General features: G+C 44.1%; 1 protein-coding gene across 2 annotated transcripts in view; it reads left to right on the top strand.

The window, feature by feature from the left end:
- Positions 1 to 25,637, top strand: part of CELSR3 (cadherin EGF LAG seven-pass G-type receptor 3) — a 192,358-nt gene that overhangs the window by 35,279 nt on the left and 131,442 nt on the right. For both annotated transcript variants that reach the window (XM_075321490.1, XM_075321489.1), the window contains exon 2: positions 22,631 to 23,269. In XM_075321490.1, the coding sequence (XP_075177605.1) occupies positions 22,631 to 23,269 (639 nt within the window). The remainder of the gene's footprint in view (positions 1 to 22,630; positions 23,270 to 25,637) is intronic.

Here is a 25,637-nt window from a genome sequence, read left to right as displayed (position 1 = left end):
TATATAATTGGATCAGTCTATTATTGACAGCAGGAGAGACCATTGTGTGGGATTCGACAATGTCATCCCACACTACATCATCAATTTCAGGGATCCTGGCACTCCACCTCTCACGGACAGAAAGAGGATTATTCATGGCCTTCGCCCGAATGAGAGAGGAGTATAGTTTAGAGATAAGACCACCAGGGCCCTGTGATCTAATAATTCCAATAACTGGGAAGGAAGAGAATCTAACCCCACGACCAGAGAACTGAGCTCGAAAGGCATGTCTAATCTGGAGATACTGAAACCCATGAGATTCCGGCAAGTCAAATTCTGTCCGCAGTTGCGCAAAGGGGCGGAGTTCACCATCCCGGACCAGTGATCCCAGGGAGATTATTCCGCGATTCCTCCATTCACCAAACCCCGGCAACCCACAAAAATGTGGAAGGTCCAAGTTATCCCACAAGGGCGTCTCAGTTGGTACATCACAAAATCCAAATATGGCTTTAGCTTCTTTCCAGATCCTGGCCCCCAATTTGTGTATCGGGAGGACACGACCCTCAGGGGACCTCCTGTGATCCGTCAGTAACGGCCACAGGAGCTCCACACCTGTGAACTCTGCCAGAAGTCCCTCCGGAGAACCCCCAACTCGAGGAAGGGTCCATGGACCCAAATATTTCACTTGTCCGGCCAGATAGTAAATATAAAGATCAGGAAGTGCCATACCCCCCATATCCTTGGGTCTTTGTAATTTGGCCAGTTGGACCCTTGACCTGGACGAGCCCCAGACAAAGGTAATCATTAGAGATTCCAGGGACCGGAAGAAAGAACGAGGAATCTGCACGAATACATGCTGGGTAATATAGAGACACTTTGGTTGCACTATCATTTTGAGGAGGTTAATCCTTCCCGCCACTGACAGTGGGAGTTGGCTCCATCTATTAAATTTCTCCCCGAAGTACGCTAGTAAGGGGGCTATATTTCTCGCTATCATCTCCGCAGGGCTTCCCGCCAGTATAATTCCGAGATATTTAAAATGATCCACCACCGGAACCCTGCATATGTGGTCGTACACCAGGTCCTCTCTGTTCCGAGACAGAAAGAGGAGGTACGATTTTGACCAATTTATTGACAAACCTGAGAACTCCCCAAATCGATCAATCAAGTGCACAGCTCTGGGAATGGAGGAATCCGGATCAGATGCAAACAAAATAATAGAATTATTACTGGAATTTGGAAAGCAACATTTCCTCCTCTGTATTCTGAGAGGTATTCGTTCCAAACAAAGGGGACAAAAAAATATTCAACTTTTGTAAAATTTTCAAAGAAGACAAAGGTTTTTGGAAAGTGAAGGGAGAAGATATGAGCAAGTAAAGCACAGAATAGAATAAGATGGAAATGGGTGTTGAACAAGTAAAGCACAGAATAGAATAAGATGGAAATGGGTGTTGAGCAAGTAAAGCACAGAATAGAATAAAATAGAAATGGATGTTGAGCAAGTAAAGCACAGAATAGAATAAGATGGAAATGGGTGTTGAGCAAGTAAAGCACAGAATAGAATAAGATGGAAATGGGTGTTGAGCAAGTAAAGCACAGAATAGAATAAGATGGAAATGGGTGTTGAGCAAGTAAAGCACAGAATAGAATAAGATGGAAATGGGTGTTGAGCAAGTAAAGCACAGAATAGAATAAGATGGAAATGGGTGTCTTTCCGCAACAACCTTATGGCCCCAAACAGGAACAGACATCCCCTAAGTCGGCTGCAAGATGGGGTACGGATGCACATAGTGTAACAAGTTTATCTATATAATATTCACACCTGTTGCAATATTTGCAAACCCCTGCGGCCAATCATGGAGGCTTTATTCAGTCTCTATATATAAGCTTTCCAAATTTAGGGGAAAAAAATCTTTAGGACAGCTCTATTGTCAAATATTAGAACAAAGAAATCGGTGCCACTGGTTAACATTTTACAATGTCATGTATTGCAGATCACCCGCATGCAAGTGAATGGCACTGAGGTGCAGTACCACACAAAACCTGTGGACCGTGTTGGCACTGCTTCTGAAAAAAAAAGAAAACGTTTTCTAATCCTTGACAACCCCTTTAAATAGCTTTGTCTATCAGCTAACTTCCTGGATAACATTATCAGTTGCAACTAAGTATAGTGTTATAGGTTCTTAAAGGGGTGGTCCAACACACACGTAATTTTCATCCTAATTCCCTATCTATTTAATGCCATTATTTTTTTTTACTTTCTTTTTTTGATGATTCTTTGGTTTAGAATCCCAGTGCATAATGGGATATTCAAGCAAAGCGTCATCAGGGGGCAGAGACTGTGGTCACTTCTGCAGCCTCTGCCCCCTCTCTGAAACAAAGTGTCATCAGGGGGCAGAGGCTGTGGTAACTTCTGCAGCCTCTGCCCCCTCTCTGAAACAAAGTGTCATCAGGGTGCAGAGGCTGTGGTCACTTCTGCAGCCTCTGCCCCCACTCTGAAACAAAGCGTCATCAGGGAGCAGAGGCTGTGATCACTTTTGCAGCCTCTGCCACCTCTGTGAAACAAAGCGTCATCAGGGGACAGAGGCTGTGGTGACTTTTGCAGCCTCTGCCCCCTCTGTGAAACAAAGCATCATCAGGTGGCAGAGGCTGTGGTCACTGCTGAAGGCTCTACCCCCTCCCTGAAACAAAGCTTCATCAGATTGCAATGGCTGTTGCCACTGCTGCAGCCTCTGACCCCTCCTTGAAACAACACCTCATCAGTGACTCTCATTTCATGGTCTGGGCTAGTCCCTGCTCTGTTACAAGCCAACGCCAGACCGCACTGTTAGTGTGTGTTCTAAGACTACTCAACTTGCAGAGCCACCCCCATGAATGACGCTTGCAGGGGTGGCGCAGGTCTATGCATGCCGGATATTCTGACACAGCGCACTATCAGTGCGATCTGGTGCAGGCTCGTTACCACTGATCTGAGCCAGCACAGTGACTGAGCAGGGACTAGCCCAGCCTCTGAAACGAGTGTCAATGATGATGCTTCGTCTCAGGGAGGGGGCAGTGGCTGCAGCAGTGACCGCATCCTCAGACCCCTTATGATGCTTTGTTTCAGGGAGGGGGCAGAGTCTTCCACAGTGACCACAACCTCTGCCCACTGGTGACGCTTTGTTTCAGGAAGGGGGCAGTGGATGCAGCACTGACTGCATCCTCTGCCCCCTTATGACGCTTTGTTTAATGGAGGGGGCAGAGGCTTAGACAGTGACCACAGCCTCTGCGCCCTGATGATGCTTTGTTTCAGTGAGGAGCAAAGAATGCAACAGTGCTTTGCTTAAGTATCCCAGCATGCATCAGGATTATAAAAAAAAAAAAGAGTCATCGAAAAAGGAAGTAGTAAAAAAAAGAAAAGCAGTTGAACAGTGTAGTTGGGGAAAGAGAGGGAATTTTAAATTAAAGTTTATTAGAAATTAGTTTAGATTATGGCATTAAATAGATTGGGATTTAGAATGAAAATTACTTTGTGTGTCAGACCACCCCTTTAAGAACATATAATATCTGTATTTTAGCTTATACAGTAGGGCCATACAAGGTACTCCAGTTCCTCGCAGCAATGAGCATTATTTTTGGCCATTTTATGTACTTTTTCACCAGTTTTACCCTCTGCAGGATCTGGCTATACTTTTCAGTTGTCTCTGAGCTAGTGGGTGTAATTTAGTTCCTAGGGTTTACATGACACACAGCACATAGACACGTAAGGGATTCCTGTTCCCTTGTGTCTACATTTTTTGCAGCAGCATGGAGGACATTATGCAGCAGCACTGAGCAGTGTGGCTTTCAGTTCAGCACTTTGGGACATAAAACACTAAAAAACAGCAGAATTTCTGTCTGTGTTTCTCTTTGAATTTGTTCTCCCCTCACCCTCCATAGACTTAATAGATAACTATAGTTTGATTCCTTACTGAGTTGGTGTAGTATCTTCATTTGACCAAGATGGATTTGAGCTGATTTTCAGAGGGGATGTTGAGTTCAGGAGACAAGTGAAGAAATGGCTTATAAGTGGAGAAAGAATAATATTTCTCTCATTAGATGTTTTTCAAACTTTTCTTATATTTACTTTAAATGGATCCTGTCACCTAGAATATGCGTTCTGACCTATCAGCAGACGCATGTGTGCCCTAATTACACCTCCCTACCCATCCTTGTGTTGTAAAATTGTATAATTGGAAAGTAATAAAAAACGTTTTATTACCTTCATATTTCCTATGTAAATTAGAGAGCCGCTGGCCACATGGGCGGCTCCTTGCCCTATGGGCGTCTGCATACTTTCCGTGGTATCACGCCCCTTTGGGCGTGATACCATGGAGTCACATGAGCGACGTCCCCGTCGCTCATTCTATCCTGCGCGCATTGTGGCAGGCTTCTTTTCCGGGTGTTCAGGGCAAGGTGCCGCCCATGTGGCCAGCGGCTCTCTAATTTACATAGGAAATATGAAGGTAATTAAACTGTTTTTATTGCTTTGATATTATACAATTTTACAACACAAGGATGGGTAGGGAGGTGTAATTAGGGCACACATGCGTCTGCTGATGGGTCAGAACGCATATTCTAGGTGACAGGTTCCCTTTAAGTATTGTGTTTGCAAAGTGACCATTGAAGATACTTTGACTAGTCCGGCTTTCATAGAGGTGCTGTAATGCTCACCATCAGGGGGCGTAGGCACGCTAGAAAATGTCAAGCTCCTAGGTGTAGTGAGGCGCTTGCCCGCTAGCGGTCACTACTACCAAGATGGGGACGGTCTGTAGAATTGTCGATTTAAGCCAAGTGTCAGAAGCCGGGAGGTCACGTCAGTAGAGGAGCAAGAGAAGACAAGGTCACGTGCGAGCTGAGGGTCGGAAAGCCTGGAGGTATCGTCAGGTACAAAAGGGCAGCAGAGCTGTGGTTTGGGAAAGAGCCAGGGTCATAAGTCTAGAGGTATCGTCAAATACAGAAGAGTAGCACAGACGTGGCCAGGGAAAGAGCCAGGGTCGTAAGTTTGGAGGTATCTTCAGGTACAGAAGGGTAGCAGAGCCATGGTCAGAGAAAGAGCCAGGGTCGTAAGTCTGGACGTATCGTCAGGTACAGAGGAGAGAGCAGAGCCGGAGTCACAAAACGAGCCGAGGTTCAGGGAGTCTGGGGGAAAAGACAAGACGGGAGGAATGGAGGACAGGGGATGGAGGACTAAGTAGTGGGACAAGATCAGAACAAACTCGCGGGAACCAGAAGTGTACACTGTAGAGCAGAAACTATCACTGGCGGCGATCTGTATGAAACAGTTCCAGAAAAGGCAGCGCGATCCCCGGAACGAGGCACGATCGAATAGACCTCTCCCACCGGGCCTAGACCCGGAGAATACAGACAACAAGAAAACACACAGGATATAATGGCTCTGCAAGAAGCAGGGCCATAAGTGAATTATGACATGTGCCATGTAAATGTAGCAATTTCCAGTGTCCCCTTTGGAAACAGACCCCTCAGTTGACTTAATCAACTCACTTTAGAAGGATATGGAGTTGCCTCTGGAAACTTTTGCATAGTCAATAGAAGTAGAAGTTTTTTGGATTGTAGAGAAGTGGTGTTGACCCACTTATCGTCATGTGCGAGACTCCGAGGTCTGAGCAGAGTCCTCCAGCATTTCAGGTCTTTAATTAATCCTAAGATACAGCTCCTGGACTCTTCATATATAATGCATAGGTTTAGTTAATATGTTATAAATAGATCTTGCTCATGTTCCGTCTTCGCTGCCGTTTCTCAATCTTGAGAACCCAATTTTTCTTCTGTTGACTTGAGCTTTTTTTTTTGCATCAAGTGCTCAAGATGCAAACTACGGTATACTTCCCACCAAACAAACAGGCGCACATCACTGCGAGGGATAGTTTATGTTAAAATCCCTCGGAGATCAATTTTTTTTTACTGTAGGAATACAGGATTTATCCTGCCGATGCTTCCTCCGCCAGACTGTCTCGCCAAGGAGAGAAATGCCCCGTTGGAAGGAAGCTGATGAAATCTCTTTGAAGTATTGAGTTCGGAAAGACGAATGCGGTCTCTGTGAGTATAAGACGTAGGAGGGGAATAATGCAGGAACTCTGGCCCGCAGCCCTGTATTCTGGAGATCTGCGCCTGTCACACTGTGTGAGTTCATGCGGATTAGAAGAACGGGTGAGACGCAATATGGCTTATCGAGAAAGACAGTTGGATGGAGATGGTTACGGAAAGACAATTTATGGCTGCACTGAAGTCTTGTGATTACCTTCACTATGCAACCTTGGAATATGCATTAGGAGCATCCTTATTATAGGCTGAGGAACAGTATTTCTGGATCGTTGACGCTGGTCTAGATGGGCACCAGTAGGCGACGTCTTGGAATATGCATTATGAGCTTCCATATTATAGGCTGAGGAACAGTATTTCGGGATGCGTGATGCTGGTCTAGGTGGGCACGTCTTGGAATATGCATTAGGAGCATCCATATTCTAGGCTGAGGAACAGTATTTCTGGATGCGTAACGCTGGTCTAGATGGGCACCAGTAGGTGACATCTTGGAATATGCATTAGGAGCATCCATATTATAGGCTGAGGAACAGTATTTCGGGATGGTTGATACTGGTCTAGGTGGGCACCAGTAGGCGACGTCTTGGAATATGCATTAGGAGCATCCATATTATAGTCTGAGGAACAGTATTTCGGGATGGTTGACGCTGGTCTAAGTGGGCACCAGAAGGTGACGTCTTGGAATATGCATTAGGATCATCCATATTATAGGCTGAGGAACAGTATTTCGGGATGGTTGACACTGGTCTAGGTGGGCACCAGTAGGCGACATCTTGGAATATGCATTAGGAGCATTCACATTATAGGCTGAGGAACAGAATTTTGGGATGAATGACACTGGTCTAGGTGGGCACCAGTAGGTGACGTCTTGGAATATGCATTAGGAGCATCCATATTATAGGCTGAGGAACAGTATTTCGGGATGGATGACGCTGGTCTAGGTGGGCACCAGTAGGCAACATCTTGAAATATGCATTAGGAGTATCCATATTATAAGCTGAGGAACAGTATTTCGGATGGTTGACACTGGTCTAGGTGGGCACCAGTAGGCAACGTCTTGGAATATGCATTAGGAGCATCCATATTATAGGCTGAGGAACAGTATTTCGGGATGGATGACGCTGGTCTAGGTGGGCACCAGTAGGCAACGTCTTGGAATATGCATTAGGAGCCTCCATATTATAGGCTGAGGAACAGTATTTCGGGATGGTTGGCGCTGGTCTAGGTGGGCACCAGTCGGCGAAGTCTTGGAATATGCATTAGGAGCATTCACATTATAGGCTGAGGAACAGTATTTCTGGATGGATGACGCTGGTCTAGGTGGGCACCAGTAGGTGACGTCTTGGAATATGCATTAGGAGCATCCATATTATAGGCTGAGGAACAGTATTTCTGGATGGATGACGCTGGTCTAGGTGGGGACCAATAGGCGACGTCTTAGAATATGCATTAGGAGCATCCATATTATAGGCTGAGGAACAGTATTTCTGGATGGATGAGGCTGGTCTAGGTGGGCACCAGTAGGCGACGTCTTGGAATATGCATTAGGAGCATTCACATTATAGGCTGAGGAACAGTATTTCTGGATGGATGACGTTGGTCTAGGTGGGGACCAGTAGGCGACGTCTTAGAATATGCATTAGGAGCATCCATATTATAGGTTGAGGAACAGTATTTCGGATGATTGACGCTGGTCTAGGTGGGAACCAGTAGGCAACGTCTTGGAATATGCATTAGGAGCATCCATATTATCGGCTGAGGAGCAGTATTTCGGGATGGTCGACGCTGGTCTAGGTGGGCACCAGTAGGCAACGTCATTTCGGTTTCATCCATCCTTGTGCGAGTGCAGAAGGTAAACTCCTATTTAGTACTTAGGGGTTAAGTGCATTTTTCCGTCCATTTCCTCGATTCCCTTTGTAAAGATTTGCCAACTTACTCCTGGCATTGATTATCATCTGCCTTGGAACCTTTTTTCATATTTTCTTCATAATTTCACAGTCTGATTACAACGTTCGCTCGTGACTTTGACAGATGTCATTACCGGCGACAAAATAAAGAGCTTGGGACGGCTCTTCAAACGCTATAATTATTCCCGATCTCTTTGTTGCGCCATTTCAAAAGTTCTCAGTGTTTCTTTCATGAAGCCCCTATCAAACGGGCCGGGCCTCGTGCTCCGATGGAGATAGACACACAGACAGACCGCTCATTTTCATGCCAGTCTTTCAAGGCGAGTGCTCGCTTCTGTGGCCTCGGTGTAATAAATTGGAATGACTTTATCTGTCTTTGGACAGGGGGGTAGGCTGCGAACAATCTGCCGAATGCATTAGCCCGGTACTATGCGTGTGTCTACGTGTGTATTCCAGGCACATAGCAGTAGGCGGCGAATGTTACATTATTGCTCGGTCGTACCTGTCCCTTGATGGTTGAGCGGGTACACATGACAGCTTGGATAGACCGCCGCTGACATTTAATGTCATTGCATTGATACATGCATGCTTCGGGGGATGACTGGCAGCTGAAAGGTTAATTAAACATGCACCGATGCCTATTGTATTCGGCGGCGTCTCCCATTCAGATCTGTTACACTGAATTCTGGGCCTCCCCAGTGCTCGTCGTGCCTTTGTTACCATCCACTATTGTTTGCCGGACCTTTCACTTTTTTGCTTTCCCCCTACCCCCCGCTGGCAGCTGTTTCCTGTGCGGCTGCCTTTTTTTTGTACGCGGCCTCCCTGTAGCCGGAATATGGCACCCCCGACGGCTCTGAGGCCTAGTAATTAGGTAGGGGCCATTCAATATGTCACAGAGAGGGGCGCATTGTGCCTAAATGGCTGGAGGGCAGGGCAGGAATTTTTCATGGTTTTTTTTATCGTTTTGTCCCAAATATTTCAGATTCGCCATTGTCTGGAGTCTGGAAATAGAAGCCATTCTCCGGAGCTTTTTCAATATCAGTAGCCGGGGATTATATCCATAGTGGTCGGTATGGCATATACTACTCTGCCGAAAGCACCCGGAGATTATATAGGGAGGAACAAGGCTGGATTTATTGTACAGGGGGCAGGGAAGGACCCCTGGGGATTTATTGTAATTAATTTCTGTGCTGCTACTTCAGATTCAGTAAGTCATTTAGTTAATAGTTCATCGAAAATACGTGATCGGCAGTCTGTGGTCACCGGACGAGAGCCCGCCAAACTTCCCACCGGATGTTACGGTCATCGAAGAGTGGCAAGCGTCCGGGAGTGGACCCACTGGACCGTACACCGTACTCCTCTAGAAGAGCTAACCAGGTGGCCACGCAGCCCCAGGTTGCCGAAATGCATGAATGCCAGAACCAGTGGTATCGGCTCTTACAGACAGGAGAGTGTCTGAAGTCCATTATGGGTATGTACAGATATAACTGCACAGACAATGAATCACAGGTGCAATAATGGGACGTGGTATCCTAGACGTGGCAGCACAGAAGTGGTGGCTCAAACGTTACAGCGCGAAGGAGGTAGTAGCAGCAGGCTCTAGGAAGAGACACAGATTAGCGGGTACAGGAACTGGTACTAGAATACATGACACAGGACTAAACGCAGTAAACGGGTACGGGACCTGAGAACTAGCAATGCACTACGGATGGCCAACATTGCCCAGGCACCTCCCCTAAGGGGAGAGTGCTTTAAATATCTTCAGGGTGATTGCTGACCTCAGGGGTAATAAGATGCCAGCCCTTAAGAAAGGGGGAGTGGCTGTGCGCGCACTCTTTGGGCACTCCCAGAAGGTGTGCGTTTGGCTTGGAAGCAGGAGGAGGCTCCGTCAGGCTCCATGGCAGGAACGCAAGAGCGGGGCGCATGGACCTGCCGGACAAGTGAGGAGAACGGTGCCCCCGCCAAGGCATAAGAGTGGAAGCGTGCAGGGGTGCCGTGCAGGTATCGGGCGCTACACCGGTCATCATCCCTGACGTCTCTTCAGATTAGGCTCAGCGCATCTTCATTGTAGCGGTAGGAGACTCATTTATGACATCCCTATTAGCCAGAAGAGGTGATGATGGCAGTTAGTAGTAGGTTCACAGAGTGCTGGTGTGATGGCTACAGAATACCAAGGTGACCACTAGTTTATCATCCTGCAAATCTTTTTGCTTTCTTTACATTTGCAAGTAGGGCTGTTCAGGATTCGGAAAGTATGGATGAATTTTTTTGAAAATACAGCACTACCCCTGTCCATGATTCCTTCTGGTATTGCACCTCAGCTCCATTGAAGTTAATAGGAATGAGCTGCAATACCCAGTATAATGTCATGGGTGACAGACAGTCATGTGGTTTCTGGCAATAGAAGGTCACAGCATTTGGCTGCGCAGAATGCTCCCTGACTTTCTATTATTCCTGCTGTTAGTATGCATTGGTACTAGATAGCTTTCCTGCTTGTTTGCATCTCTTCCCCTTTAAGACCCAGTGGAGCCCTCCTTCCATCCAGCTGGTGATTATCAGTATTTTCCATGTGCGTAAATACTTCCATCTTTCCTGGACTGGTGCTGGTGATATTATTCAGTTCATTCAAGCTCTGATTGCAAGCAGGTGGCTTGTACTCAGCTGTGGTGTTGTTGATTATCAGTATTCCCCTTGTGCGTTAATGCACCCATCTTCCCTGAACTGGTGCTGGTTATATTATTCAGTTCATTTTAGCTCTGGTTGCAAGCAGGTGGCTTGTACTCAGCTGTGGTGTTGTTGCTGTTACTTTGCTGAACTTTTACCAGTGTCATCTATGGATAAGTAGTTCATGCACTATTTTCCCTGTGTGTCCTCCTTGTGTCTTATTTAGTCTTTAGTGGGGTTGACAAGAGCTCATCCCATCCTTTCCCTATTTAGGGCCCAGCACTAGGGATACCTAGGGTCAGGTATCCGGCTTGATGCATAGGTGCAGAACTTATCTAGGTTGGTAAAAACCAACAATGGCTGTCATTAAAGGGCCATCCATACACACAGGAGAATTGTCGCACTGATAGACCAAGTTGCATTGCACAGGGTCAGTCATCCTGGGATGAACTAGGGAGATCAGGATGATCAGTCTTATGGGTCTCATTATTTGAACCTGAGAAAAGACTGATTTACAGAAATCATTTCTGTATCTGGTGCGGCAATTTTTGGAGACCTCTGTGATATCCCTTTAAATCTCCATCACAGATTTAACAAAAATATCCTACAGTGGAAATAATGTATTGTCTCTGACTTGAAGCGAAACAGTTAAACCGCTTTTTATTGGATAGGAAGAATAATGATTGATGTATTTATTCGGAGCGGAGAGGTCCGCAGCGACCGTCAGTGTGCCTAAGAGAGACACCGGCTGATCAATAACTACATTGCCACTAAGGGGTGGTAGTAAATATTGACGAGCTGCCGGGCGAATCCTAAAGGGCAGAGCATTCAGCTTCTCGGGCGGGAGATTAAACGGAGTTTATTGAGAATCCGCATCGAGCCGGAGAGCGCACATAAAAATGACTTTGTCTTCTTCGAGGGGCAATCTGTATCAATCAGATCAAGGGGAAGAAAAACTTTCATTAAGTTTGTCACTTGTTTTTGATTCTTCTAATATCGACCTGGAGCTTTCAAGACGCTCTTAAAGGGCAATAAAAATATGAGAATCTTGGGTGCCAATCACTATAACCACAATTACACTCTCCACTCACCCAGCTTTTCTAGATTCCTGAGAAGCACGTCCTAGTTAATCACTTATACAACTCACTTCTGTATTTCTGAATATATACCGTGTTTCGCCCTAAAATAGGACAGACTCTAATAATGTTTTTTGCTCCGAAAGATGAGCTAGGGCTTAATTTTAGGGGATGTCTTATGTATTTTTTTTCCCCATGAACAACAATCAAGATTTATTCTTGAACAAAAAAAATCAATCTCTTATCTATTTTATCTATCTATCTATCTATCTATCTATCTATCTATCTATCTATCTATCTATCTATCTATCTATCTATCTATCCCTCTATCTATCTATCCCTCTATCTATCTATCTATCTATCTATCTATCTATCCCTCTATCTATCTATCCCTCTATCTATCTATCCCTCTATCTATCTATCCCTCTATCTATCTATCCCTCTATCTATCTATCTATCTATCTATCCCTCTATCTATCTATCTATCTATCCATCTATCTATCTATCTATCTATCTATCTATCTATCTATCTATCTATCCCTCTATCTATCTATCTATCTATCTATCCCTCTATCTATCCATCTATCTATCTATCTATCCCTCTATCTATCCCTCTATCTATCTATCTATCTATCTATCTATCTATCTATCTATCTATCTATCCCTCTATCTATCCCTCTATCTATCTATCCATCTATCTATCCCTCTATCTATCTATCTATCTATCTATCTATCTATCTATCCCTCTATCTATCCCTCTATCTATCCCTCTATCTATCTATCTATCTATCTATCCCTCTATCTATCCCTCTATCTATCCCTCTATCTATCCCTCTATCTATCCCTCTATCTATCTATCTATCTATCTACCTATCTATCTATCCATCTATCTATCCCTCTATCTATCCCTCTATCTATCTATCTATCTATCTATCTATCTATCCATCTATCTATCCCTCTATCTATCCCTCTATCTACCTATCTATCTATCTATCTATCTATCCATCTATCTATCCCTCTATCTATCCCTCTATCTATCTATCTACCTACCTACCTATCTATCTATCTATCCATCTATCTATCCCTCTATCTATCCATCTATCTATCTATCTATCCCTCTATCTATCTTATGTATCTATCCCTCTATCTATCTATTTATCCTTGAATCTATCTATCCTTGTATCTATCTATCCATCCATCCAATCTATCCTTGTATCTATCTCTCTATCCCTCTATCTATCTATCCATCCATCCTTGTATCTATCTATCTATCTATCTATCTATCTATCTGTCCATCTGTCCCTCTATCTATCCATCCATCCATCCATCCTTGTATCTATCTATCTATCCATCCATCCATCCATCTATCCTTGTATCTATCTATCTATCCCTCTATCTATCTATCTATCTATCTATCTATCTATCTATCTATCCCTCTATCTATCTATCTATCTATCTATCTATCTATCTATCTATCTATCCATCCATCCATCTATCCTTGTATCTATCTATCTATCTATCCATCTATCTATCCCTCTATCTATCTATCTATCTATCTATCCATCCATCCATCTATCCTTGTATCTATCTATCTATCTGTCCCTCTATCTATCCATCCATCCATCTATCATTGTATCTATCTATCTATCTATCTATCTATCCCTCTATCTATCCATCTATCTATCTTATGTATCTATCCCTCTATCTATCTATCTATCTATCTATCTATCTATCCCTCTATCTATCCCTCTATCTATCCCTCTATCTATCTATCTATCCCTCTATCTATCTATCTATCTATCTATCTATCTGTCCCTCTATCTATCTATCCATCCATCCATCCATCCATCTATCCTTGTATCTATCTATCTATCTATCTATCTATCTATCGTAGAAGGAGACAGCATAAGGAAGCAATTTTTAAAAAAAAATTCTGATACAAAGCTCCAAATCCCCTGCAACCATACTGGTAAATGATTAACCCCTATATGTACCCCAGTGTGCATGTCGCAGCATAATGGGTCGGTGTCAGCTGTAATATACTGCCGTCACTCGCCTACAACTGCATGACTTCAGTTAACCATATAGCTGCTGCAATCATTGACCGCAATATTAAAGGTTCAGTTGCTGGGGTGCATTGGAGCCCATCTGCCCCACTTACATCACAATGCAGGCCAGTCAATGGCCCTCTGCACCTGTCATCTTGGTCAAATTCTCTCTTTTTTCCAATGAAAAAATAAATAAAAGTATTCTTTATTGCCCATAAACGTCCGTAACATGAAGGAGATCTACAATTATTTAACTCAATAAATAAACTGCGTAAGAGGAAAAAAGAAATTGAAACTTCAGAATTTGCAATTTTTTCAGGGATAACACCTCCCCTCCCCCAAAATGCAATATAAAGCAATAAAAATGCCTTGTACCCCCAAATAGCATCAATATAAAGTACAGCTTGCCGCACCCAAAACAATCCGCATCCAGCAACAGAAAAGTATGAAAAAAAATGTAAAAAAAAAATGGCGATGCAAAACAATTTTTAATTTTCATAAAGTTCTGAATAATTTTTAACCAAATAAAATAATATGAATAACATTTAAAAAAAATGATCGGTCTCTGCAAAACTTTTTTTATTTTTTTGCTAAATTGTTTAATCCACTAAAATAAAAATTAAAAAAAAAACCATTGTGACCGTACTCGTAAAGACTAGAAAAATCTTGTATCCAGGTAATTTTTACTACATTGTTTTTATAGAATGTTGAACGACATAAAATCAAAACCCTGAAAACAATGAAGAAATTGTTTTTTTACCCCACTTGGAATTTTTTTCTCTATTTTTCACGGCATTTTGGCTCTGATTTATCAAAGCGTGGACGCCTTTTCTGGCATAAAACACTTTGAAAGGTTGATGAAACATTTTACAGCTTTTGGCGATTTATCGAATGTTTTGGGCAACTCATGGAGAAGGATCGGGCCCGGCAACCCCTACTCAACAATTTCATTAATTTAACGTGGGGCAGCGTTTCTTACCAAACAATTTTTCCCCCCCAAATTCTAGCTGGGCGAGGCACATGCTAATGAATTTGGCTCATCTTATTCCTGGTTGCCCCTCATTAAGACTGGCGTACAAAACTTCAGTCTAAATTAAAAAAAAAAAAAATCCTGTCATTCTGAACTACAATCTATCACCAAAAAAAGGAGCCGGCATACGGCTATGTCATCAGCTCTTGGAAGATGGACAGGAAAAAAAAGGGAGCTCTACGAAGGTGATTAATCTTAGCTGACTGCAACCACCACTGGAGGGAGCTAGTGAGCTTATTTCATAAAATCCTGTTCGCTGTAAACTCCTATGCGCCCTCTAGTGGTGGTTGCAGGAATTTCAAATGTTATAACATTTCATTTACAATGCAAAAAATCTGGAGCTCAGAATCAGAAAAACTGAGGTTGAAAAGCAGGACTCAACTTTAGTCCAGACTAGTGTTGCGCGAGTAGTTAACTATTCGTACTTGCTATGCCGTTAGTGAGTACTATCCGGTACTCACAAATTCATTACGAGTAGCGGGCACAATGTAAGTCAACGGGAAATACTCGCTAAGTAGTGAGTAACCCGAAAGCCGTACTTTTCGTAGCGAATAGTACGGCTTTCGGGTTACTCACTACTTAGCAAGTATTTCCCATTGACTTACATTGCGCCCGCTACTCGTAATGAATATGCGAGTAGCAGACATTACTCGCTAAAAGCATAGCGAGTATGAATAGTCAACTACTCTCTCAATACTAGTCCCAGCCCCCAGGGATATCCAATAATACATAACAGATTGACTAATATAAACCAAGGCAGGCAAATATTTTTGGGTACTTATTCTGAGTATTGCCTTGAATGTTCTCTTAAATAATGAATAACCAGAGTTATGGCATATTTGTGCTCGTGTGTGTGTGTATATATGTATATATATATATATATATATATATATATATATATATATATATATATATATACAGTGCCTACAAGTAGTATTCAACCCCCTGCAGATTTAGCAGGTTTGATAAGATGCAAATAAGTTAGAGCCTGCAAACTTCAAACAAGAGCAGGATTTATTAACAGATGCATAAATCTTACAAACCAACAAGTTATGTTGCTCAGTTAATTTTTAATAAATTTTCAACATAAAAGTGTGGGTCAATTATTATTCAACCCCTAGGTTTAATATTTTGTGGAATAACCCTTGTTTGCAATTACAGCTAATAATCGTCTTTTATAAGACCTGATCAGGCCGGCACAGGTCTCTGGAGTTATCTAGGCCCACTCCTCCATGCAGATCTTCTCCAAGTTATCTAGGTTCTTTGGGTGTCTCATGTGGACTTTAATCTTGAGCTCTTTCCACAAGTTTTCAATTGGGTTAAGGTCAGAAGACTGACTAGGCCACTGCCACACCTTGATTTTTTCCCCCTTGAACCAGGCCTTGGTTTTCTTGGCTGTGTGCTTTGGGTCGTTGTCTTGTTGGAAGATGAAATGACGACCCATCTTAAGATCCTTGATGGAGGAGCAGAGGTTCTTGGCCAAATTCTCCAGGTAGGCCGTGCTATCCATCTTCCCATGGATGCGGACCAGATGGCCAGGCCCCTTGGCTGAGAAACAGCCCCACAGCATGATGCTGCCACCACCATGCTTGACTGTAGGGATGGTATTCTTGGGGTCATAGGCAGTGCCATCCAGTCTCCAAACGTCACGTGTGTGGTTGGCACCAAAGATCTCGATCTTGGTCTCATCAGACCAGAGAACCTTGACCCAGTCTGTCTCAGAGTCCTCCAAGTGATCATGAGCAAACTGTAGACGAGCCTTGACATGACGCTTTGAAAGTAAAGGTACTCTACTGGCTCGTCTGGAACGGAGACCATTGCGGTGGAGTACGTTACTTATGGTATTGACTGAAACCAATGTCCCCACTGCCATGAGATCTTCCCGGAGCTCCTTCCTTGTTGTCCTTGGGTTAGCCTTGACTCTTCGGACAAGCCTGGCCTCGGCAGGGGTGGAAACTTTCAAAGGCTGTCCAGGCCGTGGAAGGCTAACAGTAGTTCCATAAGCCTTCCACTTCCGGATGATGCTCCCAGCAGTGGAGACAGGTAGGCCCAACTCCTTGGAAAGGGTTTTGTACCCCTTGCCAGCCTTGTGACCCTCCACGATCTTGTCTCTGATGGCCTTGGAATGCTCCTTTGTCTTTCCCATGTTGACTAAGTATGAGTGCTGTTCACAAGTTTGGGGAGGGTCTTAATTAGTCAGAAAAGGCTGGGAAAAAGAGATAATTAATCCAAACATGTGAAGCTCATTTTTCTTTGTGCCTGAAATACTTCTTAATACTTTAGGGGAACCAAACAGAATTCTGGTGGTTTGAGGGGTTGAATAATAAATGACCCTCTGAATAAACTTTTCTCAATTTAAAAAAAAAAATAAAAAAGAAATAACATTCTTTTTTGCTGCATTTCACACTTCCAGGCTGATCTACAGTCCAAATGTCACAATGCCAAGTTAATTTCGAATGTGTAAACCTGCTAAATCTGCAGGGGGTTGAATACTACTTGTAGGCACTGTATATATATAGACTCTTACCTCTTTCATATATATATATATGTGTGTATATATATATATATATATATATATATATAATTGTGTGTGTGTGTGTGTGTTTGTATGTATATATATATATATATATATATATATATATATATAATATGTCTATATATATATATATATATAATATAATATATATATATATATATATATATATATATATATATATATTTATTTCTATTAGTTTTAACCTGCAATAATGTACAATTTACTATGCTGTAAATCACACTTAGATTGCTATGGTCCGCCTAGTGGTCAGAACAGTCATCGCAAGTGAAAGAATAATATGATTTATTTCTCCAGCCCATATTCTAGCTTTCTTAAATAATAATAATAAATAATAATAATATATTATTAATAAAAATAAAAAAATGCATTCTCTTTTAATATACAGTTTTAAAATTATTGCCAAAATGTATTAAAGGTGTAGAAACTAATTTCAGATTTCTTGCAAAAACAGCCCCCCTCTCTCCATAGTTGTGTCTGGCATTGTCGTCCGCTTAATTGAAGCAGATAGGGCTGATCTACACATAATCTGCGGACAGGTGTGATCCCATTTTTCTAATCCTATGCAACCCCTGTCAACTTTATGGGCTCTGATATGACTGCTGTACCCTATTATCGCTGTAAAACTGGACCCAAATAGATCCTGGGATCTGGTCCCCCCTTTACTCTAACGCCATCCCCAGGTGTAATGGATGGTAATGTGCTCTTCACCTCATATATACAGATCTAATCCATTCTCATTAAGTCAATGGGGTAAGGCATGTTGCTTAAGAGAAGGCTTTTACTGTGTGTTATAAATCATTTATATGGCGGCGGTGGCCTGCCAGACCTAAATAATAACTTCCCTGACTCACCAAATTACCGGAACTGTAAATCACCGAACCTTTAACCCTCAAGTGCACAAGGCTTTCCGGTCTTTTGGTGACCAAATACCAAAAAGTCCCGATCAGTTGAGAATTCGGGAGCACTCAGGAGCTTTACCCCACTGTCTCTATGTTTACAGCCAATGGGCATCAGCTATGGACACAGAGAAAGCGTTAAATTCATGGCCATAGTAACCAGTAAGGTTCCCCTCTCATTATGGTGGCCACTTTTTGTAAGTGATAACTTTTTATACATGAGGCCTTGTGTCTCTACTGCTCCTCCAAACCTGTGTGATGTTAGAACTTATGTGGGTCATTTATGGTGGCCCTTATGAATACCGCCCACATATGGACCTGTCCTCTGTGTAGAGCATCTTGCAGACTAGAAGATGCTCTGCTGTGTTTTTCTGGACTACAGACCTCGGTGCAGAGCATCTTGCTTTTGGAGATGCTCTGCTGCAGCTAACAGTTTGATTGACAGCAAAGGATTCCATGTTGGTGCTGATTGATCAGGTGTTTCACCTTCCTGGTAATGGCTCAGGCTTCTTTACTGAGCATGCTCACCCAGAACCTTGCCAGTTGTATTTTCTGGTTCTGAAGTTGTGCTGTTGGCTTGTGTCTCTACTAGTGTTCTGATCTTTGTTTTCTGACCCTGGATTGTCATTTTACTCCTTTATGCCCGACCTCCTGCCTTTTGACCCCGGATTGTTACCTGACCACGTCTCTGTTTTCTCCCTGAACTTATTATGTGCTTTCCTGGATTTCTGACCCTCGGATTGTGACCTGACTACGCCTCTCTTTACTGCTTGTGCTCATACGTGTCCTTCCGTTACCAGACCCCGACTTTCCTGACTACTCTTCCATCCATACTACCCGTAAGTAGTGACTAGGATCACAGGGGGCACATACTAGCCCATTGACCCTCCTCAGAGTTGATCAGAGCCAAAATCTTGTTGTACGCCGTCCCCCACGAGCAATATGTGTATCCTTGTACTGGGGATATCGCCTCTTATGTTCTCTCAGCCGCTTCTCGTTTTTCTTCTCTACGTATGAAGGGAAATCAATGGCTTTGAACCTGAAGGGAGTGTGACGGCCTCGGGTATTCAGCAGAAGTGTAGTTTTCTACTTTTTCCCGTCTCATGATGAATATCTAAGGAGAGATGACGGATAAATCTTTTCTCAGGCTGTTATTTTTTTTTTTATATTTCTTTTATAGCATTTATTATATGTATGTCGAGAGACATGGTCGGGAAAAATAGAAGTTTAGCAAAAAAAAAATACCAGATCAGGAAGCGAATTTATCATCTTTGGTCACTGAGCAACAAAGGTTTTCATAAAATTAAAAATATGCAAAAAAAAGGTAGTGTTATGATATTTTTTTCTTGTGTGACCTCAATTATCAATGTCAAAGGGATCTAAAATTAAAAAAAACCCCTACAATTAACATAATAGGGAAAAAAATAGTTCGGAATTTTATTTATATATATATATATATATAAAAATTGTATTGGGTATAGTATTATAGTATTTTACAGTATATATATAATATATGTTTTTATATATATTTTATATTTATTTTTATATTACATATATTATATTTATATTTTATTGAGATATATATATATATTATAGATTGTATTATAGATTTATATATATAATATATTATATTTTATATCTATATTTATTTATATTTAGATATTTTATTATATTAATTATAGTTTTATATATATATACTAGAAGGTGGCCCGATTCTACGCATCGGGTATTCTAGAATTTACGTATTGTGTAGTTCATGTATGATTTTTGTTATATATATATATATATAGAGAGAGAGAGATGTTGTTGTCTGTAGTTACCAAGTGTTTGTGTAGGCGCTGTACATGTTCTGGGTGTTGTCTGGGTGTGACGGGGGGTGAGAGCGGTGTTGTATGTGTGTTGCGTGTGTTGTGGTGTTTGTGGAGCGCTGTGTGTCTGTAGCGTTGTGTGTGTGTTGCGCGGTTTGTGTGTGTGTGGTGTGTTTTGGGGGGAGGTATGTTTTGTGCAATGTGTGTGTTGTGCGGTATGTGCGTATATTTGTGTGTGCCGCGGTGTTTGTGTGTTGGGTGTTGTGTGTGTGCAGCGTTGTCTGTGTGTGTGGGTGTCTGTGTAGGGCAGTTGTTTGTGGTTCCCAGTGTGTGTGTGTGTGTGTGTGTGTGGTGTGTTGTGCAGTGCACGCGTGTGTGTGTGTGTGTGTGTGTGTGCATCAGCCTCTCTTCTCTCAGCCTACCTCTCCCAGCCTCCCTCCTCCCAGCCTCCCTCAGCATCAGCCTCCCTCTCCCAGCCTCCCCAGCATCAGCCTCCGCCAGCATCAGCCTCTCTCCTTCCAGCCTCCTCCAGCATCAGCCTCCCTCTCCAGCCTTCCCCAGGATCAGCCTCTCTCCTCCCAGCCTCCGTCCTCCCAGCCTTCCCCAGCATCAGCTTTCCCCTCCAGGCCTCCCTCAGCATCAGCCTTCCCCAGCATCAGCCTCTCTCCTCCCAGCCTCAGCCTCTCTCCTTCCAGCCTCCCCCAGCATCAGCCTCTCTCCTTCCAGCTTCCCTCAGCATCAGCCTCCCCTTCCCAGCCTTCCCCAGGATCAGCCTCTCTCCTCCCAGCCTCCTTCCTCCCAGCCTCCTTCCTCCCAGCCTCCCTCAGCATCAGCCTTCTGCTCCCAGTCTCCCCCAGCATCAGCCTCCCCATGCATCAGCCTCCACCAGCATCAGCCTCTCTCCTTCCAGCCTCCCCCAGCATCAGCCTCCCCTTCCCAGCCTTCCCCAGGATCAGCCTCTCTCCTCCCAGCCTCCTTCCTCCAGCCTCCCTCTCCCAGCCTCCCTCAGCATCAGCCTTCCGCTCCCAGTCTCCCCCAGCATCAGCCTCCCCAAGCATCAGCCTCCACCAGCATCAGCCTCTCTCCTTCCAGCCTCCCCCAGCATCAGCCTCTCTCCTTCCAGCCTCCCTCAGCATCAGCCTCCCGTTCCCAGCCTTCCCCAGGATCAGCCTCTCTCCTCCCAGCCTCCTTCCTCCCAGCCTCCCTCAGCATCAGCCTTCCCCTCCCGGTCTCCCCCAGCATCAGCCTCCCCAAGCATCAGCCTCCACCAGCATTAGCCTCTCTCTTTCCAGCCTCCCCCAGCATCAGCCTCCCCAAGCATCAGCCTCCACCAGCATCAGCCTCCCTCGTCCCAGCCTCCCCCTCCCAGCCTCCCCCAGCATCAGCCTCTCTCCTCCCAGCCTTCCCCATGATCAGCCTCTCTGCTCCCAGCCTCCTCCAGCACGCCGTGCTCCTCTGCCGACACTCACACACCCGATCGCATCCACTCACACACACCCGATCGCATCCACTCACACACACCCGATCGCATCCACTCACACACACCCGATCGCATCCACTCACACACACCCGATCGCATCCACTCACACACACCCGATCGCATCCACTCACACACACCCGATCGCATCCACTCACACACACAGACACTGACGATATCGCACATACGCGCTTATACTCACAACATCCGGGGATATCACATGCTTCTGGCCATGTGATCCTCCGGCAGGTCCTGGAAGATCACAACAGCACAGTATCGAGGCCGAGAAGCAAGCGATATCCCAGGATGTTGTGAGTATGTGGATGCGATGTGATGTGTGTGTGTGTGAGTGTGATCTGATTTGTGTGTGTGTGTGTGTGTGTGTGCTGTTATGTGTGTGCTGTTATGTGTCTGTATTTTCCGCCGCTGCAAGACCTTGATGTGTGGATGCGATGTGATGTGTGTGTGAGGTGTGTATGAGAGTGAGTGTGAGCCGGTGTACACTGGTAACTATGATACACATCGGGTAACTAAGGGACCTTAGTTACCCGATGTGTATAATGGTTACCAGCTTTCACGGCCTCCGTGAAGATCCCAGCATCGCAAGGTTATGTCTGGCGCTGCTGGGATCCTGACGGAGCCGGTGTAGAAGCAAGCGATATCCCAGCATGTTGTGATGTGTGAGGTGTGTGTGAGAGTGAGTGTGATCTGATGTGTGTGTGTACTCACCTGGGAATCGGGGCTCCGTGTCAGTTGGGCCAGAGCGAGCGTGCATTGCGTGAGGGGGGCGGGGCCTGCAGAGAGCCGGGGCGAGAGGCCAATCCGTGGGGGGGGGGCGGGGCCATGGCGAGCCCAGCGGCCAATCAGCTTTGTGTCACCGTAAGGACACAATTTCGGAGCATGACAGACAGACAGATAGACAGACAGACAGACAGACAGACAGACAGAATAAGGCAATTATATATATAGATATATATAATATAATATTATATTATTGTATTGTATATAAAAAATTGACGTGAAGTGGAAATAATCTAAAAAGATACTAATGTTCTTGATGTAAAAATGTAATGATGACGCAATGGTGTCTTCTTCTTGTCTCTTCTGTAGATGGGATCCATAGTGTGACTGCCCAATGTGTCCTGCGTGTCCTCATCATCACAGAAGACATGCTGTCTAACAGTATCACGGTTCGTCTGGAGAACATGTCTCAGGAGCGCTTCTTGTCCCCCTTGTTGACCAGTTTTTTGGAGGGAGTATCCACCGTGTTGGCCACCCCGAAGGAGGACATTTTCATTTTCAACATCCAGAATGACACTGACGTGAAGAGCTCCATACTCAACGTCAGCTTCTCTGCCCTCGTTCCCCAAGGTGACCGCTCACAGTTCTTCAGCTCAGAAGACCTTCAGGAGCAGCTATACATGAAGAGGATGACGCTGACCTCGGCCTCCATGCTGAAGGTTCTGCCGTTCGATGATAACGTTTGTCTTCGTGAACCCTGTGAGAACTACATGAAGTGTATATCTGTGCTCAAATTTGACAGCTCGGCACCTTTTATTGCTTCTGAGTCCATACTTTTCCGTCCAATTCACCCCATCACTGGTTTACGCTGCCGGTGCCCTCAAGGCTTCACAGGGGATTATTGTGAAATCGAGATTAACCTTTGCTACTCCAACCCTTGCCAAAATAGAGGCGTCTGCGCCAGAAGAGAAGGAGGATACACGTGTATATGCCAGGATCGCTTCACAGGTCAGTGATTGTGGGTCTTTCCCAAAAACATTTGCGGTGGCATAATTATGGCATTGTGGGCTAATATCGTGACCCTATGAGCTTACTTGGCAGTGTCGTGGTCTATATGGTCATGTTTGTATTGAAGAGTAGCCTTGTAGGCTTGTATGATGCTTTTATGGATCTATATGTGGTAAGGTGACATAATACTTTGCCATTGTAGAGTTGTGGTTGAGACGTTGGTCTACCACTAACATTGAGATCCATGTGTTGGCATGTATGGCTAATTAGGTGACACTATTGGTTTGAGGCATTACCAGGCTATCTATTGGCCAGTAGAGAGTAGAAAAAATAAGAGAAAATTTGCTTTCTTCTCATGCTTTCCAGCTGATCTATGTTTGTGAAGGCCTGTACGTCACATTTGGAAAAATTACAGGTGCCAAGTAGCCAATATATCTAGAACGTTGCCCTTTTGGGTCATTTTTTTTTTCATGTATATCTATTAAATGTCATAAATAGAGTTGAGAAAAATGATTTGCAAGAGCTGCAGTGGCCACGTTGACTTTCTTTGGCTTCCAGACCAGATCCCTGCAAGCTCCTACTACCTACAGCATCCCCGGCACTTGTTCTGATTCGTAGGCCTGGTGCATACAAGACATAATGTTGTCGTGGAGCCTACTATTCAGACGAGACATCAAAGATATTGCTGGTAATAGGAGATTTGCAGAGCTCTGATCTGGTGGCCATGGACTACCAACTGGGACCTGAGTCCTGGAAATTTTTCTGCTCAGCTTCAGTCATAACGCCCTTTGGTAAAATTATCTTTTATATTGCACTAGAGGGTCAACCAAATCTGGCTATAACAATGGAATTGGATGAACATCTTTGTATTTGCTGTTTGACCATAGCTCGATCTGCCAGTGGAAAAAATATTGGACATATTGAATTTTAGCGTGCACAATCCTTCGGTTTTCGAAGGAGATAACCGGCACCAGAGGTGTCTTCTAACATCCCTGTCAACGGCCCTACAACCATAGCCATGGACTTTTTTGGAGCACCACCATACCATGGACTTTTGGAGCACCACCATAGCCATGGACTTTTGGTGCACCACCACAACCATGGACTTTTGGCGCACCACCATAGCCATGGACTTTTGGAACACCACCATAGCCATGGACTTTTGGAGCACCACCATAGCCATGGACTTTTGGAGAACCACTCTAAAAGCCATTTCACTTGGTTAGACAGAAATATAAAGCATCTTAAAGTGTTTGGCCCCAGTGGCTCCAGGGATCAGCCCCGAATTACCCTTCCCTGTAAATATAACATAAAAAGTGACAGTAAAGTTTTTCTTTTTGTTTCTGCACATAATGCGATCGTTGACTGGTCGAGCGGTAAAATGCTTTACGTTCTCTTGAGTCAGCCTCGGCAAACATTATAGATCAGCGAACTGCGTTCCCTCGGGGGAGCTTTATGTGGTTGGCTAGCTGACAATGAAGCCAACAGGTGCCGTACTGTAATTCTGCGCTGTTTACCCAGTACGAGTCTGTTTACCATCATGAAGCTGGAGATGGCGCTGAATTCTAAGCAGCGTCCAGGGAATTGGTCTTGCGGAAGATGAATGCACGCGGCCAAGTCGTAGAATGAATGCAGGCGCTTGTGCCGCTTTTCTCCGGAAAATAAATGAGAAACGTTTGCAAGATGCACTGAAACCACCTGGAGCCGTGGAGGTATCTCATCACGCACATGATATATGTATGAAAAATCTGCTCCAGTCATGTTCAATGTGACTGTTTTCAATACCTCCGGGTCTGTTACTCAGCTTTCCCAGAGTACTGCACGACGAATCTGAGTATTTATGCTAAGATCCTGAAGCAGGCGGAAACTTAAAGCTCCAAACCAAAGTGTTCAATAAGATCCCCACTTGCTTTGTGTCAATGTGATTCTGGTTAAGGGGCCTTTGGGCGACCGTGTCCTCTACGTTCCTTTGGCAACTGTACGTCCTTGTCTGTAGGCAGGCATGGTGACAACTGTGAGCGAAATACCCTTCTTCTATGCCCTTGGAACTCCAAATTAATAAGATTTGTTTGACAAGCGCTTGGAGAAAACAATACAGCACAGCCTATCTCTTGTATACTGAAAGTTTTTGGTTTATTACTTCATGTGACCAGTTTATATAGTACCTCACACAAAGAAATTACCATGCACCAATAAGAGCCGCAGTGGTGTGTGCAGAAATGTGACACTTCCCCGTCCATCAGTGTTATCTGAACCCTATGATATCATTCAGTTTTAAGACAAGGTGGTTTCTATACAATACAAAATGTCTTGTATTCTCTCACACAATCCGTGTGGGATTGTAATGACCTTATGCTGGTTGTCACCC

Source organism: Anomaloglossus baeobatrachus, chromosome 8 (assembly GCF_048569485.1).
Source record: "Anomaloglossus baeobatrachus isolate aAnoBae1 chromosome 8, aAnoBae1.hap1, whole genome shotgun sequence".
Taxonomy (NCBI): Eukaryota; Metazoa; Chordata; class Amphibia; order Anura; family Aromobatidae; genus Anomaloglossus; species Anomaloglossus baeobatrachus.
Note: the sequence above shows the minus strand (reverse complement) of the source record. Positions and strands in the feature narration are given on the sequence as shown.